Raw genomic sequence first — 20,909 nt, 5'->3', positions numbered from 1 at the left:
AATTTTCAATCGTTTGAAAATAATGATTATTTCAAAACTTGTTTATTGTCATGACGACAACAAACTTTAATTGCGCCAACGTATGATTGGTGTAGAAACACTAACCACTAGCCAATCAATAACATGTAACAGACATCCATCTCCGCCAATACCTTCCCGTGAACGCAACACTCAACAATACTGTAAAACATCATTATAGACATAAAGCCGCGGATGTAAATGTTCCTGTCATATATGATCCTCTCCAAGCTCTGCATCATTTCCGATATTGGATAAAAAATTATACAGACACGTTAGAGAAGAAAAAATGTCTTGGACGATGTTGTATATACTTTTTACAATATGTTGTAGTCAAACGAATGGAATTAATGTTACTATCGGCATGTAAATGTTCCTGTCATATATGATCCTCTCCAAGCTCTGCATCATTTCCGATATTGGATAAAAAATTATACAGACACGTTAGAGAAGAAAAAATGTCTTGGACGATTTTGTATATACTTTTTACAATATGTTGTAGTCAAACGAATGGAATTAATGTTACTATCGGCATGTTATGGATGAATGGTACGCCAACGTACAGCATGTCATTTCAGCGGACAGCAAGTGCCTTTACCATAGCCATGGAAGACGCCATAAGTGAAGGATTACTGAACGACATAGATATAAGGTAGAATATTGTAGTACAAATGTCTAAGTGTATTCGGTTATATCTGTTAATACATAGTTAGGCAATTCAGTTCCATTGCCAATATTAATTTTTTTCGCTATTAAAACCGGTTAGACCTGCTTACCCTTGCGCTTTAAAACGTATACCAGGCTTATCTAAATTTCTTCGTAATGTGTCTTCGCTCATACTTGTTAAACACTTTGCTGAATTGTTATAACATGTTCATTTTCGCTGTCAACAATCCATGCACTTTTTATCTGAGATTTTAAAAAGTTTATTTGAAACGAAAGGATGACATCACTGATGGGAACTTTTCATGTTATGTTGTTTTATTCCACTTATTTGTGGAAATAGATGTTGATGTTGAGAAAGGCTTTACAAAATATACGAACCGAGGTGTCGTACTGTTTTAATATATATCGCAATACACGGATAAAACACGCGTTTTCTAAAATTCACGTCTGGTGCTTATAACAACTTGTAGGTTAGGCAATTAGCTTTCTCTTTGGCTCACACTAGTGACAATGTTATACCAGATAAGACGTGGTAAAGTACTTTTATTATCTACAAATGCATAAACCCACAATAGGACTAGTACGGCAACATGAAAAGAAACAGTTTTACACACGAACTTTATCTGCAATGGTATTTATATATAGAGTTGTAATAGCCACGAATAGATCAAACCTCAAAAATCAAACAAAGCTTTTCTTCAATTCATTTTTGATAGATAAATGCCATATAGAATACAGGTAAAATAATCCATCCCTTCCAAAATGGAATAAAGTGATGAAAATGTAAGTGGTTAATGCACTTTTATATGTTTAATTTCATGAAATACAACGGATAGACAGAATTTTACACATCACGACAATAAACATTGGAAGGAAACCTCTCACAATGCTGATAATCTAAATGTTTATAAATATATATGTGGTCAATGAACTTTCAGAAGTTTTTTCTATGACATAAAAGACTATTTAAAAGTATTTTCCATCTGATGACCGTACAATACTTCTGCAATGTCCGTATTTATCATTATTTAGGACGTTTATGATGTACCACTAATTTTAGAACTTATTGTAGGATGAACTTAGTGATTAAATTCTGACTGTCAAAAACTGAGGCAAACAAATTCTTCTCAATGATATTTTCAGTATTTAAACAACTTAGAAGGCGACATTTTGAGCACGCAGTGAAACAGAACATTTCATTCTTGCGACAGGAACATCTCATCGTGTCGCAATGCGGCTGGAGTAGAAATGGAGGATTTTTAGAAGTTTCTGTCTGTGGTGCAAGGGCGGCTTTTGTGTAGATTGGCAAAAGTCTATTACCCTTGATTTTCCACTTATACTAGATCACATCTAATATGTTCCCTGACCACTCATGGAGGTGGTAGAATACACATACATCTTCTCTTGTCAAAGCTGCAGCAGTTTTGATGATATCACATATATTCTTCCTCTTGGTCATTTGTTTTTGATCTTTTATAATTGGATTTTGCAGTTGATGTTAATGTCACAATGTTTTGCTTTCCGTTCATTTCAGAAATCATATCATCATTTCCAAAATATTCTTTTAGACGGCCTTTCATGTATTGGTGATCATATGCATGTTTCGTCCACAATGCTCCGAAGATAATTTTACGAGATCAGATACACCGATTTGTAAATCCGTATTTTCTCGCAAAAAGTATAGAAGGTCGACAATTCTTTTCGGAATATCATACCCCTTTTTTAGAATTGTATGGTCTTAAGTTTGTACTTCACTGATGATGGTATATAACCTTTATTTCCCCATTCATCATTTCATTACTTACATAATATTACCATAGTGTTTGTTCACCATTATCGCAGACACATTCCATACGCGTTTTAGTCGTCCTGATTTCTTTGCAATTAAACAACAAAATATACACTGACCCTTGTAATAGAAAGTTTCCAAAGATCTTAATGCTGTGGTCAAATGTATACTGTTTGTATTTGTAATAGTACCTGGTGTATTAAAATTCTGTTTACCTCCTTATCATTAGTGAATGATGTTAGGTATGATGTGTGTACTTTATCTCGAGGTTCAATAGAAACATTGGATTGTCTTAGCTCATTAGCTTACTGACACATGATTGTTTCTTTTACCGTAACTGTGTTGTCATCATTTACATCTTTATTGCAAATAGAACATTACGACCAAAATGTATTAATTACGTATATGCTGAAATTAACAATATATTTTCATTTTTGAGTTGGATGCTGAAGAGCTTCCATACATCAAAACTGTGATGAAATGGAAATTAAGAAATTATAAGTTAGAATGTTGTTAAAATTATATAAAATTACTTAATTACTGCAGTCCTACGTAAATGTTGTATAGAATAAATTTCGATCTTCTCTACATACTAATATATGTCAGCTGATATTTCTATCTTTAGAATCTCAGCGTGATGTCATGATCTGCTTTCCTACAATTTAGTGTTAATTAACAAGTTCTTTACACATAAAAACACACCTATGGATGTAAGAATATGCAGTTCACCATTACTATTTCTCGTTCATGTTTTTATACATTGCTCGGTCAAACAAAGCAACTTTATCATTCATTCGTCTCTGCAATCGTCTGTTGTATTTATTACGACAGCTCAAACACATCGCGCTTACCTTACAGAATAATCGCGGTTTTGAATTGATTGACTAGCTTAAAAAAGACATATCGATATCTATTTGTCTTACTTACTTTTGCTTAAAAATAACACTCATTAGGTAATTTTTGATTGAGTATCAGATTATTAGCGTTTCCAATTTAACTTTGACATTTTCAAACCCCTTCAGTTTAACCATGCACATTACTGTCTAAATATCAAGGAAACCAAAATGTCTTATGGATCTTCCGTACAAGACACTGACCCGACCAATTTACGGAGTTAAAATGGCGACACCCATGTATATGCATTGTGTATAGGCTTTAATTCAGCGAGAAAAGAGACAGATTTTCAACGAATTAAGACTGTCACTTTCGCCAGGAAATTTGAAGTTAGTAGCGCCATCGTGGAACACGTCTTGGTCGTATTTAATCTGTGACAGGTGAATACGATAGAAGGTGTATTTGTTTGTTTATATTCTGACTCTATGTTTTCGCAGAAGTGAGAATATCATTCTATCTAGAGTCTGGAGATAATCGTTACCTAGATATCAATATCTACTGTCACAGAAATTTTTCAAACAAGCTTTATTATGGCGTTTACAGCCATTGAGATGTTTGTCAGCTGTTTGCAAAACCAGACCAGTTTTTAATTTAAACCGATCAAACTTGTGATGTTTTGACTGAAAAACAACGGAAATTGAAAGGTGTGTATCTATTCATACATGTAATGCACATTCAATGAGTACGTTACTAAATAACACTTACCTGGTTTAAACGTTTGTTGATGGATATTAGGGCGTATGCACGGCAAAGAGGCAGGTTTTAAAATAAACAAAGAAAAAATGGATTCAGTAGATAAAGGGACAGAAAAGTATCCAAAATCAGCATTTGAAAATACGGAAAAGAAATAAGCATAAAATACAGAGCAAAGAGGAAACTGAAGCAAAGAGAAGAAGTGCTGCGTTTGAAGATCGACATGCCACAGGTAATACAGGACTGATAGACAAAAATATTAAGTTGCAGAGATAACGTTCCTCTGCTTCTAAAGTATGCAAATTTGACATATTTAAGCGTAAAAAGTGCAAGACGAGCAGGAAACGATACAAAGAGTCTGTTTTTCATTATTTTCTTGATGACAAAATATGGGAAGCATCAAAAATCAAACAGAGGAGAGAGTATACAATCTATGTAGTTGTTGGTGATAGAATAATCAAGGAATACAGAAGAATAGTCAAATTCGCTACGGAGCCAGGACTTTATAGGAAATCACTGACAATGTACTACAAGAAGAAAGTGAACAGATACAACGGAAAAACAATATTTATTCGGAGTTCGGAGTGAGTATATAGACAATGTCTACGATTTATCCATATATAAAAATCCACCATTAAGTTAAGAGGACCGTAGCTTTTAAAACTCACTCTTTTCCAAAAGTAGACACGTTTTATTTTACGTTTAGTTAAGATTATCAAAGCGTTCCGCTGTTAGATAATCATTTTTATGAATGTTTTAAGCGTTTGAAACTATTTTATTTTCATGAATTGGACATACATAAAAATAATAAAATACATCTTTTAGCTCAGCGATATGTGTTCCTAAGGGTTCAGGGTATTTCTGCTTTCCTTCCATTAAGATGGGATCATGGCTCTTTCGTTGATTTACTTACGGTTAATTGTCATGGAAGAACTACAAAAAGTTACCGTTATATGTTAAACTGTGCCTGAAAGCATCCTAATATTTCCAGAACACATCTGAATACGTTATGTCGAAACTGAATCAAGTTAATGTAAAAAGAATATAAACCTAGTTTACCAACTGACATCTTCATGAATCAAACTTTGGATATAAAGAAGCAAATATTTTCAAAGGTTTATATAAGTTGGAGGACTGAACTGATATTTATTTTCGTCAGTGCGGATGTGAACGTTTAAGGCAAAACTAATGGCAAGGTGATGTTCTAAATTTAGCTGCAGTATATTTATCGTGGTGCCTTTAGGGCCGAATGTTAACAACATAAAAATGAAATCCACAAATTCGCGGTTATCAATTTTTCACGACTGATCGGATACGTGAATATCCTGAAAATAATTCGCTCACAAACATTTGTTATTTTAGAGTAAAAAAACAAAGAATAAAAATCTGGAAACAGCTATAATCAAAGAAAAGACGGCAAATAACAGCAAAAGAAGGATTTACACGAAAAAATTCGAGAAACCGTCAATATATACATATATATATATATATATATAGAAGGTTACCCATGGTTCGTTTTGACAAGGTATGCTGTGATCAGATCAGTTGTTGGACATATCACATACATATCAAATATCCTCGCAGCCTTTGATAACATGTCAATTTTGCCGACAACATCCAAACATTGACGTATGCTTCCCACATAATTACCTTCAGCGAGGATGACAAACGACAGATGTTGATCCTATTGTCTTTGTACTGCCATCATTAATGGTCCGATCCATATCTTTCCAAGAATCTTACTTTGATTTTCATGTCTCTAAATACTGCACACACTGTCAGAAAGTAGATTTTCAACTTCCGTTGCTAATGAAGAACAAAGACACTCTTTACATTTGTAAAGATGTGCTAGTTTATTTCAGGAACTGATAATGCACACTATATCATTAAGTCATATTTATCACCGAAATTCGACATCAATCAAAGATTTCAAAAGAAGAGAAAAAAAATAATCATACCGCCGGCAGGTGAATAGATGTTTTAATGGTTTCAATGAAGTAACCTCCGAGACGACCCCTGTAAAACATAAAACAGCATGACTTCACAGCAACAAATCATTAACGTCACGCCATCCATTCAACAACATAACATTAAAAATTACACACAGAGCGGCAAAAAAAAAAAAAAAAACAAAACAAAACAAAACAAATTACCCCCCCCCCCACTTTTTGGGTGAAATAGGATATTTTGAATCAATTTGCCAACTAAAGACTCATTTTAACTTGGATTGAGATAAAATGTATCTCAACGCCGCATAGAATGAAGTTTATCGTTTATTGGGTATTTGAAATGGCGACCATTCAAGAGGACGAGTGTTTCGGCTCTCAACGTATAATACATGACCAATGTCTGCTGCTCCAAAGCATATCTGTGTGTATTCTGAACTGTATCACTATCCTTATTAATTAACTCTTCATGTAGGTTATTACATTTCTCGGTTACAAAAAGTCAACCAGCATTGTCTACCACCTGCAAAATCAGAGATTGTACAAGACACAGATGTCCATTGGACATTTCAATAAAAAATTAGAATTAGAAACTGGAGCGCCATATGACTAATCACACTGCATGATCAGCTGGTTTGTCCTCTTAGCACTCGTCTGTGATGCTTTGGACGTAAGTTTAATGTTGCTATGAGAATACATGATTCGTGGATCAAAATGAGTTAATATAATCACGGGTGTTGATAGACCTATGATGACGATTTTATTATGGTGAGAAGTTTAAAGAATATATATGCCAAATGACATACTCTAATATCATATATTTTAGTTCGGCATACTTTTTGTGGCTTTCAATAAATGACTATGTCATGAACATATCATTTAATTGACACACATAACCCAATAAATCTATTTTACTGATTGCAACAGTTCTTTGGCGTATGAAATCGTGGTTTAAGATCGTTTCCGAAATCATCGAAAATAAAACCCTCACGAAAGTGAATTGTTTACAGTATAGAGATACAATTTATAACATAACGAAATGCATAGGCCGTTCCCGATGTTATTGTTCCGTCATATGGTACATGGTGACCCATAAATTCTGTTACCATTATATACCATATACCAAAAGCACTTTTACACGATCCAGTTTAATGAAAATGATCACTTTAAAATGGATACAAACAAGGTTTTACAGAAATACAATACTTTTTATCTTCGTTCTTGTAGAATGTGTAATTAATTGGAAATGTTCTCAAAAATCCAACAATATATTTAGTGTGACGTCCTTTTTGCGAAATGACGACGTTGAGCCTTTCCGTTAAAACAGTTGATTGCATCTTGCAGATTGCAGCCGTAATTCTGCGCACTTCTTTCCTAATCGCAGTCTTGAGATCTGGCACACTTTCAGGCCTGGGATTGTGCTCTCTGTCCTTCAAATATGCCAAAGAAAAAAGTCCAATGTGTCCAGATCTGGGGAGTGGGGAGGCCATAGAACATTTGTCCGTTAGGAAAGGAATTTTTCTCCAAATGTTTCCTGAAGCCAATTCAACACTACTCCTGATATATGTAGCGTTGCAACATCCTGTTGAAACCAAGTGCGGAAAGGAATTTGCTTTTTAACATGTTTAATATATAAAGACCTTCCACTATTTACTGATGTCGTTTTACCTTCTGGATCGAAGTAAAATGGTCCAATTACACCGACCGAACTGAGCGCACACCAGGCTGTCACTTTGGCATCATGCAGCAGTTCACTTTCCTTCCTGTAGTCTGACTTTTCCTTTCTCCATACACTGCAAGTATACTTCTTTAGTTGTGAATTTAAATGAAAGTAAGATTTATGTGAAACCCATACCCTATCGGTGATATCCATGTTATCAGTTATCCAATGAGCAAACTGCTTCATTGTAACATCTGTATCCTTCAAATGTTGAATCACTGGCACTTTGTATGAAAACAGCTTCAAGTCAAATAGAAAACATTCTGTAAACGTTTCCATAGCTAAAGTCTGAATTAGCAGATCTCTGATCTTCAGATTTTTGATGTTACGTAGCACTTTTCTTACTGACCTCTCTGGAGTTTCCAGTATAATTTTTTGAACGCTCTCTCTGCTACTCCATGGATGTCCTTGGTTATTGTGTCTTTTTTCTTCCACAGATCCCGGCTTTCTTTTCTAATATGTGCATTTGTTGCTTTGATAGCATTTTGTATGATACGAATCGCTGTTTACTGGCAAATGACTTTCGAAATAAAGTTGCATTCTCCAGTATTCCGATTCCGTGACGCCAGTTTGAAAAAAAAAAAAAACTAGTCAGATGACATCATAGATGATGTCATAGTTCACGTCATGGCGATGTTCATATTTCCCCTATTTTTCATCTTACACAAAATTACAGATATAGCAAGTTAAAAGAACACACTATCTTAAGGTATTAAAAAGATATCTAGCCATGAAATGGTCACATAATTTATGGATCACTGTAATTTTAGATCCTGTGCCAAGCCGACTTGGGAACCCGCATCCTAATCTTATATTACATATTGTGAGGTTATTATCAAAACGTTAATGAATAATTTGTGAACATTTAAGGGTATTCAATGACGTGGAAAGCGTTTGGCTTTTTTAAAACATTTCACTGGTCCCTGTATCTTCCTAGTTTGACTTCTAACTTGAACTGGCCATCTCCGCTGTGCCACATTTTATGACGTTTTGATGAAATACTTGACTTGATAGAACAAAATAACTAAGGCGTTATCACAAGTTTACTAACAATTTTAATGAGATAATTATTGCGTTAGAACGAGAGAACTAACAAAAAAAGAAAGGTTGAATTTTAACGAGTCACGATTTTCGCTTGCTCTTAAACCCGAAAACCATCGCGTGCTAATAAGGTCATTTTGTTATAAAACAAAATAACTAATGCGTTTTAACGAGACAGATTTCGTTTTTGTGATACCCTTCCCCATCATCACGTATTCAGTCAACAATGTTTATCTCATTGCATATGATAAACACTAAAGATAACTTTCCTGTGTATCAATTATATACAGAACAAGGCATTTGGAAGTAAATTGGTTAAATCTAGATCTCGAACCGCACTTCGAGTTAATATATGAGATACATAAGAAATAATATATGCATTATTACCATCGGCTTTAGGAATAAATATATATACTCAGCAAAGATATAGTGTAATCCAAATCAAAAATTAGCTGAAAATGATGAAAAAGAGGTACAACTTGGAAAATAGATTATTTATCTTCTTAAGAAGTCATCAAGTTATTTAAATTACAGGATTAGTAGAGTTCTTCGTATATATTCTGACATAATCATTGTGAACCAGTTTTAACATTCTTTAGTTACTTTAGTTTCAATACGTTTGGATCGTAGCATCTCTGGCGAGTCCTAGTAAAGCGAAAGAGCTGTATGTCGCATATAATTCATCATTTAGCTTAAAATGCTTTCACCTTTGTTTTTGTAGTATCCTTTGATATCTATTTAATGTATTGTATAAACACGCTGGATTTCCAGCTTCTGAGTCGATATGAAACACTAAAACACTTAACAGTAAAGGACATACACATCAAACAGTATATAATTTAGGTAAACAAAGAATGTGTAGCGCTTCATTTGCTCAGTTTTTGCTTCCTTAGCATTAAAATCAAATTTAAAATTAAATATTGAATATTAAGTTTAAAGTAAATTCATCTATTCATCTGATTTTTACAGCTGTTTCGACCAACGTTTACTTTCCCCAGTTGCCTTTTAGGTTTCAACAATTCACAATGTTTTCATCGTTGATGAATCCTAGAACGATGAAAAAGCTGCAACTTAATTCATCAACTTTGTGTTTTTTTTTGTATAATCCATCGATGGGTTGCTAGTTGTTAAGGTGCTATTTTTGGGCGCTCTCATGTTTTTCATTAGCCGAAGACTTTTTCTTGCAAACAAAAGCCTCAGATTAACGCAACAGTCACCATTTTTCATTAAATATTTATCAATCATATTTTGTCTCTCTAGGGTTCTCAATTACTTTTCTGAGGACGGTGTTCAGTCTACAGGTCGAGTTGTGGACATGATTCTACGCGACACAGTGGATTTGGTATTCGGGCATCCATCGTCACGTGGTAAGATTAAACCGTAGCAAGAGAATGACGGTCAAATCCAGAATTATTTGAATTATTCCGGTAAACAGGATTTGTCCAATTAAAATAAAATGTTTTACTTGTGTACAATTGTGTTTTTTGGTAACATGTTCAGAGACTGGAGCTTGGTGTTGTAACAGTTGTACTTACCAGAACAACGAAAGAATGATAGCTGTTCAAAGATAATTTATTAATGACATATAGATTTAATTGTGACAAGAACAGGATCACAATTTTCCATTATCCAATATCGCAATATTTTAGGACAATTGCACATAAAATCATGACAATTTGCTTCCCATTACAACAAAAATGGAGTACAAAATATAGGCACCGATGATGAAAATCAGCTGGATAAATGAACAAAATGCATGACCTGCTACTAGATGTTCTTCATCACCCCATCAGAAAAAAAAACGTTTTATTTATCTCTTAGGAATACATACATATTTGTTTCAATCAGCATGGTAAAATACAAATTCTGGGTGGAGTTGTAAGAAATATGTCAAAACAAAAAAGTTTAGTTCATTTGATCAACTACACTGTTCTGTCCATATAATTACTTGTACCTTCTTTTTGAAACATAAAACTAGGTTTTTGCACTACTTCTCATTACGACATTACTGTCTAGAATAAACAATAATTGATTCATTTAAATCCACAATATTGGAAATTATTGTAGATGCGGTTGCAAATTATTTTAACCTTAAATCATTATGTAGGCTACAATTCATTCGATATTACTGTTCATCTCCTAACATCTTCTTTGAAGCATAAACACTAGCGTACACAGTTATTGATGATTTTGTTAATCGATAGATACCAAGGTGCACGAAGTCGTCATTAATGAGGCATCTCTGAAGCTATCTGTTTTAAATCGTGACATTTTGGACCATATTAATTTAGTTATCTCATACAACTCATGTGAGCTTTCTATCTAATGATTAGTACCAAAGGGGCGTTCGTGATCGATCTCTACAATTACGTTGCGTTAGTGACACGAGGATGTTACCTATAGTACAGAAAACATTAATAGTCATGTCCTTTTCTCCTTGTACATTCTTTTTCAAGAGTTTCCATGTAAAATGTGTGTTTTTTAAAATCCAATATTTTGCCCTAGTCAAATGTAATATTAGCAAATTACGATTTTGATTGCTAATAGATCGAAAATATCTTACATTATCTTGTAATATTGACTTGTTATGAAAATAATTCAAGACGTGTATATTTGAATGAATAGAATTTTATTGTTCTCATGTTTTTTTTTTATTATTTCTTATTTTCTCAAGCTAACATACCAGTTTCGTATATGACTTCACACTACAATATCCCTCACATTTCCTGGTCTTCTCTGGACGTACTACTATCGGACAAATCTTTGTTCAAGACTTTAGTTCGGACGAAAGGACCGACGGATAAAGTGGGTAACACAGTCCTGTCATTACTTCAGAAATTTTCGTGGAACAGACTTGGAATATTTGGAGAGGATTACGGTATGTCCACTAAATTCTTTTATGGAGCATTTAACATTGTTAGAAAGTATGCAAAATAGACGATATCAATTAAACGAGAATGAGATGCGTTATTTCTATTAAGCTTCTTACTACTGCTAAATTGAAAGGATAGCATGCATCCGAATTCAATGTTTTAGAAAGAAAAAAAGCCCTTCCTTAGTATTCTTACGTCAGAATAAAAATAAAATTGAGCTACATGACATGTCTTTGATTCGCCTTTTTGTATTATTTAGCCTTATGACCACATGACGTCATCAGATAATTTTATTTTGTGTTATTTAGCCTTATAACCATGTGACGTCATCAGATAATTGTATTTTGTGTAATTTAGCCTTATGACCATGTGACGTCATCAGATAATTTTATTTTGTGTTGTTTAGCCTTGTTTTGTGTAGTTTCGCTATATTCCATGCCGTGACATCACTTTGTTCTGTACAATTCAGCAATGTTACACGTCCACAAGTCTCTTTGTTTTGTGTAATTTAGCTATATTACATGTCACCAAGTCAGTTTGTTTTGTTTAATTTAGCTATATTACCTCCTCAAATCAGTTTGTTTTGTCTATTGTGCTATGTATTATGTCTGTTAAACAATTTGCTTATCGTATTTCAGCCATATGTTATTCCTAAGCCACGTTTTGTGCATTGAAGCTGTATGGCATGGCTATAGGTCGATTTGTTTTGTGTAATTTGTCAGTTATCACAATTTTAGATAAAAATTCTGGAAGTCTCCTCTCATATTCCAGGTATACGCCATTCTGTAAGAGAATACATTTTTGTCTGCTGGAGCAATATATAAAGTCATTGTATAAACGTACTTCACCAAACAGATCTATCTTTGAAAAACATAACTTCTTTTACAGCAAATACTGATACGATTCATTATAAAGACCTTTACTGATTCAGATTTCTGAAAATTACGAAATTTATTGAATTATGGAATTAGCACATTTCGTCATCTAGATTTTGAATTTTCTTTTCATTAATTTAGATTGCCTTCAAAGGCTTCCTCTGTTTCCTCAACATTTAGGCCCTATTCTCACTGACGAGTCAAAGGACAAAACAACTGTATACTGTTGTTTGATTCATCATGTGAGAATACTTAATACATTTCTAGATTTCTATTAAAATATGGTACTCGATTGCATGTCTTTTGTACTAACTTTACGTCCTACTTCATGACCACTTGGCATTGTCTAATTTATAAACGACATCATGTTAAAACGAATTTTCATTGTTGCATATCTATATAAAAGTCTTATGAACAATGACAGATCGTTTTCAATGCTTATCAATACTTATAAAAAAGAAATCCTTATCTGCTGTTATGATTCTAGATATATCGATATTTGCGTCATACATGATAACACATGTGCACAAAGCACTTTCTCTTGAACACAAAATCGCTTCCCGACAGAATCGGCCGCGATAATGTTGGCCACTTTATATTACGTATTTCGTAATTCTGAATTGACTTAGAGTTAATAAATAACTTTTGGCATACCCATAATAAAATCCTGTAATATAAAACGGGATTTTACTAACTGTGTCGCTACTGTTTGTGTCCTTTCTGCAATCACGTGTTCGTATTTACAGTTTCAAGACTATTACGTTATGTTATCATCGCTAAAATTTCCAGAACCAAAGAAGTGGTCAAGCTGGACGTTGGAAATCGACTGTGATAACATAGAAACGTAAATGGAAATGTATAAAGCATGTACAACCAGTAACAAAATTAATATTTTAACACGGATGTCCCTTTCATTGTCTTTGTCATACATATATTGTATTTATTTAAAAAGTTAGTGTCATTTAATCTTGTGTCATTTAGAAACATCACTATGTTACATCAGTATTGTGTATTCCACTGATACGTGTTGACTTAACCTTAAAGTGTGTTTTTTTCAGGGATTTGTCTTTATGTCACAAACAGTATCGTTCAGGCACTACAAAACACTGAGATAGCCATAGCCTCCTATACAGAATTCGACAGAAATACGATAACGGATAAAGATATGATCAAAACCTTGATTCATCTAAGAACCACGGCAAGAAGTAGGTCATTTCAATATGAATATAATACTCAGTCTTCAATCACAAGTACCATTTACTTCTTGTGTAAATAAGATTATTTTACATGTAAGCTTTCTCTAAATTCTAGGAATTAATAAAGCACTTCGTTGTCTGAATAGTATAACTCTGTGACACTATATCTTCATGTCTGAATAGACTCAACTGTATCTGTAGTGTCTGTGTGTTTAGCATTCAGGAATAAGATAAAGTTTGTGTACAAGCACATGTTTCTTTATTCCAGCATGGCGGCTAAAAACAGAATGTATAAGCATGCGCAGTCACTACTACAGTTATAGGAATTGCCACACAGGACAAACTGTATGAATGTAGTACTAATAACCTTAACATGCGCTTGCAAGTAATTACAAACATAACACTATTGTAGCACGGATGTCAAAGGACACCGAGTAAAAAATGTCACAAAAACTCCAGAGGCAACTTATTTAGGCATGAAGTTCATTATATGTATGACGTGTATATTTTGCTTTTACAATGATCCATTGCACCATTCATCACAATGTTACTGATGCACTTACGGAAAAAAAGTATTGAAATGTGCTATTGAACTGCGTGTCTTTTGTATTGTGATAGGTCAGCTTTTGAAATCCTTTCTATTCTAGTTGTCGTCGTCTGCTCTTCGAGGCTGTTCCGGAAGATCATGCTGATAGCCTGTCAACTGGGCATGTGTAACGGAGAATATGTGTTTATTGATCCGTACGCAATTTCAGGGGAAGCAGAATACAGTCCATGGCAAATAGGCGATGAGGACGACGACAAGGCTAAAAAGGCATATAGACATGTCATTAAGGTAGGAATAAAACCGGTTATTTCACCAGAGGAGGTTGTCAACCTGTCATATATTATTATTTAAAAAAAAAACAGCATAGCCTGTAAAGATCTTATGCATTGAGGATGTTGGAGTTACTTGGGGATGGATGAGGGTTATGGTTTTGTTTGATGCAGTTTGTTAACTATTCTGAAGTTTACTTTCCCTATTTCGAACATAGCCAATACTGTACTTCATTTATTATCAGAATACATATGCGTTTTAATTGGGAATTCAGTTTTTCAATTGCGCGTTTGAAAACATATTTTCGCATTTTTGATTGATTCAAATAATGTAAAGTTTCTGAAACGGTCATGTGAATCAGAAATCGCATGAAACTAAGCACGTCACTAAATTTTAACGTGAGCTAGGATTTAGTGTAACACAAATCTTCATTGTTCTGGTTTTCTAAAATAAAAATCCTGCAAGAAGCTCTCATGGTTAATAAGGACATGAAATATCAAATAACATGAAAGAGAGGAAAGTACACGTAGCATGGGAGTTCTAGCAGCCAGAGGCCAGCTGTTTATACAACGTATTCATCTGCAGATTATAATGTAGATAACAGGCAATTAACTCGAAAATACAGGAAAAGTTATAGGAAGCACAAACATAGTTAAACGAGAGTATACATACAAGAGTAGAATTGAAAATATTTGAAATTTTCTTAAGAGATATTTGGAGTAAAAAACAAAAAGAAAAATCGACCAAGAAATTTTTTTGTAGGTAAATGATGATGAAGAGAGCAATTTTTAGATACGGGAGGAACCTTATAGCTATATGACATTAATAACCATCCATGTAGATTTGTTCAGTTGATGAAGAGTTCTCTTGAGGATTATAAAATGTCCGTTTGAGAGCTCACCAGTGGCAGGATATTTTCATTACTTCTGCATATTAGAAAGTTGATCCCATTGACATTTCTGATATCCCGTCAATAAAGTCCTAGTTTGTTACAAATATGACTGCAACAAATTGCCATGCTGCAAAGGAGACGATATCTTAAATTAGCAAAGGAAGATATGATATGTAATTTGCAAAAGTGGAACGTTTAAATAACGGTGATCCTTTGCGACGTTCGTTGACTTAAAGACTGGCTATACAAGCTTTAACACAGTAAATCAATCACAGAACATTTGGAGTTCAGCTGCTATAAATACCAAAATAAGTTTCAAGAGTGTTTGTTTACATTATAACACAAGAAAATGGTTAAACATATTATCAATATTCGATGTATTAACTGCCGATGTCTCGTAAATCGAGATACAACAGTGCCTTTGTTATATTGTTTGATTTCATACGTATTAGCATATTTAAACAATTGGTGAATTGTTCTATAGACAGCTTCGAAATTTTATAGCATGTTGTTATTTTGAGTCAACTGTCTTAATTCTTCAATGGTTGCAAAAAACACCAGGATATCTTTATGAAAACAAAATATTAATCCATATTTCACATAAAAAACGAATTCAAATATTAGCAGAAGAGATTTTTGTATACGCGAGTATAATAATGTGTTCCGGATGGGTTAGCATATTCTGTTTCAATGTAAAATCTTGGTAAATCCATTCAAAACATGCATGCAGTCGGTTTTCAGGCAAATGATACCATAACAGCTAATTAATCCACAAACTTTATGAAAGTTTACATACATAGAAACACATACAAAATTTCTAAAAAAAAAAAAAAAAAAAACGTTCATGTGTGTATATTTCTAGGTGCTCTTGTGCTGTTTTGTTTAGATTCTACAGGCACAATGGATGGATGTTTCCTCCAGGCAGCATGTCGAACGAATTATCGCAGAAGTGCCTTCACGCATGCATGACCCGCCATGGAGTAACACTGAGGCTACGGATATGGGGATCTTGGTATATTGTTATGACGTTACGAGAAACAAAAATTGCGAAAATGACTACTTCTATTGGCAAATGTTATCAAATTTCACTGTTTATTCCATTACGATTATACTTATTCGTTTGAATATTACATGTAAAGGCTACGACAACTCGTTCACTTATATAACAATTTCCACATTAATGAATTACGGCATTACCATTATAGATTACTATAATACTGTCTACAGGGATCTAAAAATGTGGCAACAGTTTACGATGCTGCTTATGTTTGGTTCCTCTGGCTGAACCACACAAAGGCTTATAACCTCGATTACAGAGATGGGCGTGGGCTGTTCCTGTTCACTGAAAACCTAACATTCCTAGGTACGTGGGAGATATGTGTTTATTGTTTTTGCTATTGAAATCAACCTTGCTGTATCATAATTGCACGGATTCATAATATGTCAATACATACATATTGATATAATATATATGTATCTTTTTTTCTGAAATATTCCATATATCTATAGGAATGTATATTTTCAATACACATTATTTCAATGCACAATTTATTAAGATATGAAATTATTCAAAACAAACTAAAGATAATTTTAACTCACTTAAAGCAGTAGTAAGATAGAAAAGAGCAATGAGGATAATATCCAAAAAAAGTCCATCGAATGAATATTACATTTGATATATGAAAATATCATGCGCAGAAAACGATGTTGTCATTCACAAGTCTCTAACTTCAGGTCCTGATGGCACGGTGTCTTTCGATAACAATGGCGACCGTGAAACGATATTTTGGATTCTTGATTGGAAGAACACGTCCGGAGTGTCTCGTATAATTGCCACTGTGGACATTAAAGCAACTGAAGTGAGTTCAACAAAATCGTATTAAAAACACGATACTCTCTCAAACTAATTATTGCATTACCAAACCACAGACTGACGTTTTCCGAAGGTTGGAATTGTTTCTCTACTTTAAGGACAGGTTTCAAGAAATTGAAACACTTTTCACTGCTATTATGTTATATATTTACATTTCCTCTGTTCATTCTATTTGCAAGGTATTTTTTGCGATTTTTATTTTCGTCTTCGACAATAGGGAAACCTTGAAACATTCGAAAATAATTTGTGTACAGTGTAAAACGAAACGAGGCTCTACTTACACAGTTTGCAAATATGCACATAGGTTTTTCAAATATCGCAAGACCCGATGTGGTTGACGAGCAATGGATTACCTCCACCAGCCGTTCCTTTGTGTGGGTTTGACAACACCGGATGTCCCGTTATACCCTACAGTGCGTATACTTATACTTTAAACTTTTAATGGTGTTGGAGAAGAGAGATATTTGACATTTTCTTCCTTCTAAACAGCGAATTTACATGTTATATAATTTTATTCATTTTGAATTTTATTCAACTTGTTTGAAAAAGACAGAGCAAACAAACGGTTGTGATACATGACAAATATATTCAAATCAGGTCATTTTGTGGCAACGATCTGATATCATGAAGTTTGCAATATTACAAACTATTTAACACGGTTGGGTTATTTCTAGTCAAACAATTATTCGAATTAATATCGATTTTTTGTGACTAGTATTCATTTTGAACACTTCCCTAATTTACAGATAGAAACATATTAAAACAATTGAGCGCGCTACGTTTAAACTAAAATACTTTGAGCCCACTACGTTTAAACATTTAACGAAATAGATGTATGTAAAGACTTTGAGCAAGATATCAAATTCGCTTATTCCTAAGCTCAGTACCTTGCATACCAAGAGTCCGTAAACCATATAAATTTGCTTAAAGTGAAAATGTAATATTGAGTCCTTCCACGGATGATTTAACCTCTCTATATAAGTATACACGGAATCTACAAATAATATTTGCAATATTGGCCAACGTATTGTACGGGTAAATTTCAAGATATCTCATATTACGTTGAAGAATATTTATTTATGTACAGTACAGTAAACATGTAGATAAAGTATTTGACAGAAATTATACTATCTTTGATTGTAGTCTTATTTTAGAGACTTCCGCTGTAAAGATATTGCATTGCATTTCAATTGCGCGAATATTAGTTTCTGTACATCGAAAACATAATAATTAAAAGAAAGTGCTAATTCATCGATGAGTTTATTTGCTTAAAGTGCGCAAAAAATTGATTGCGGCAAGTGTCGGAAAAAAAGTGTCGGAATCGTTTCATGAATCTGATCATAGAGGTGATTTTGGTGATATTATTTAATCATTCTTTCGATGGTATTTATCTGATCGTTAAATGATCATAAAAATCTTGGTAACATCTCTTCACGTTGTATGATTTTGGGTTTTTCTCCAGATGCATTGCCGGTTGTCTTTGGAATTCTATGTCCAGCTATCCTTGTTGCTGTGTTCATTGTCCTCGTATGTCTTTGGCACAGGTAGGAAATTTATCAAGACATACTTAAATACAACACCACTAATTTTGTTACTCTGTCATTTGTTTATTCTGATATAGAGCTGTCAACGTGAAACAAGTGATGTTTCACATATTCAAATGAGAATGTCGATGATAATTTTATAAGGCACTATCTAGTTGGTTTTTTTTTGTTTTTTGTTTTTGTTTTGTTTTTTGGTTTTTTTTTTCTTTTTTGCTTGTTTGTTTTGTTTTTGTTTTTGTTTTTGTTTTTTTTGCTTTTGTAGATACATCTTGCATACAAAAACTTTGTTCTTAAATTATTCAGACACCAGTATGTGAATTCTTTTAATGTTAAATGGAAACTTTGTATTTAACAGAAAGAAGAAATATGAGAACGAAATCAAGAAAATGTTATGGAAAGTACAGTACCAGGATATTTTTAAACATAAAGGTCAAACAGGAGTTGGTAGTATGGTAACTGCCCTTTAATATACATGTATATCATTTGTTGTTTAAGTATAATCGTACACAATGTTTTAATTATATATGATTGTGTTTTGTATAACTTTCTGTCAAACGTTGATCCATATCGCTTTTTAATTTGATATTGAAGCAGAAAATTATATAATTTGTTGCGTTTTCTTTATTCATATATGAATATATTTAATCATTATCTAGGTCATGTATTAGACATTTATGTTCATGTCCAGTTTGCATATTTTGTTGAATTCCCTATTGTACGCATTATTCACAAAGGATGCAATTTATCTTAATATGATTGAAATGTCGTAATCATAACCGATAATATGTTGAATTAACCGGAATCATTTTGTATCTCTTTACAGTTCAGTAAGCTGAGTCTCGCTACAATATCTAATAACGGTGAGGACGAGAATCACTTTATAAGCACAGGCAAATACAAGGGCCTGACAGTGTCTATACGGATGTCAATGAACCAAATGGTGGTGCTGACTAGAAATGATTATGTGGAACTCCTAGCGGTAAAATCTGGCATTTACTTCATTTATTTTTCTTATATGCTATTAGAAAGGTAATGGTCTGTGTCCAAATCAATTCATGTGCTACTTATATACACGGGATGACCTTGCTACTTTTGCGATTGTTGTAGATGAAGGAAATGACTCATGACAACGTTAATCCGTTTATTGGCGCCTGTATTGATCCACCCAATGTATGTGTGTTGTTTCAGTACTGTTCAAAAGGCAGTCTACAGGCAAGTGGTATTTTAAAATTGTTCGATACAGTGCACTCATGGAACAAAGATAAAATGCATTTTGCATATAGCGACAACAAAATGTTCAGAACAAGTATAACTGATACATATTAATATTGCAATCCACAAATTCATTCACGCTGAACACTATTTAGCCGCCATTAAGTCACATGACTGACATGTGTTACCATAACTCAAGCAAAGGAATCAACGAAAACGATCAATTACTGCAAATTGAAATTTTTTGGCACACAACGCGACTAAAATAAACATTTGCAACATTTCCACTTAGTTTGTGTGATTTATCGATATGAAAATATGTAAGTGTTCAACGCATTGTAAAATAACGTTCGAAGAGTTTTCAAAAAGTTAAGCTATATCATTGATATGTGTTTATTGCAAACTGTGATGTTATGTTTTAGCCATTTGTCATTGTTCTTGCAGGATGTTTTGCAAAACGATGATATTAAGTTAGACTGGACCTTCAAAATGTCTTTGATAACGGATTGTCTGGAGGTAACAATACAAAACTTACGTAGCTACAGCTGTAGCCTTTATGTCTTGAATAAAATATTATAAATTATGCATAGAGCTTAAACAAAACGGCCAAAAAATAAGATGTGCTGGATTATAAAAAAGGACATTAAACTGACGTCATGTTGAACACAAGATTATGTCCACGGCGATAAATTTTTCAATGTGAGGATTTGACCATTTTTAGGTGATCACTACCATAAAATAGCTTTGCATTGACAATATATACTTACTCTATCACTAAAACATAAAGAATAGGTAATTTGAAGAACTCCAAAAATGTGTTTATTTTACCTGCTTTGGTGTCTCTTATCATTTCTTTTGCA

The 20,909-nt window shown here is 33.4% G+C and overlaps 1 protein-coding gene across 1 annotated transcript in view; it reads left to right on the top strand.

Moving 5' to 3' along the window:
* The window catches only part of LOC132545066 (atrial natriuretic peptide receptor 2-like), a 38,113-nt gene that overhangs the window by 7,182 nt on the left and 10,022 nt on the right, over positions 1–20,909 (top strand). Inside the window, exons 3-11 of the mRNA XM_060208734.1 lie at positions 13,574–13,720; positions 14,359–14,546; positions 16,307–16,432; positions 16,648–16,783; positions 18,756–18,837; positions 19,193–19,289; positions 19,661–19,816; positions 19,945–20,049; positions 20,494–20,565. Coding sequence (XP_060064717.1) covers positions 13,574–13,720; positions 14,359–14,546; positions 16,307–16,432; positions 16,648–16,783; positions 18,756–18,837; positions 19,193–19,289; positions 19,661–19,816; positions 19,945–20,049; positions 20,494–20,565 — 1,109 coding nt within the window. The remainder of the gene's footprint in view (positions 1–13,573; positions 13,721–14,358; positions 14,547–16,306; positions 16,433–16,647; positions 16,784–18,755; positions 18,838–19,192; positions 19,290–19,660; positions 19,817–19,944; positions 20,050–20,493; positions 20,566–20,909) is intronic.

This window comes from Ylistrum balloti, unplaced genomic scaffold (assembly GCF_031769215.1).
Source record: "Ylistrum balloti isolate Yb309-2 unplaced genomic scaffold, AGI_CSIRO_Ybal_v1 Utg369822, whole genome shotgun sequence".
NCBI lineage: Eukaryota > Metazoa > Mollusca > Bivalvia > Pectinida > Pectinidae > Ylistrum > Ylistrum balloti.
The sequence above is the reverse complement of the archived record's forward strand: the minus strand, read 5'-3'. Positions and strand labels throughout refer to the sequence as shown.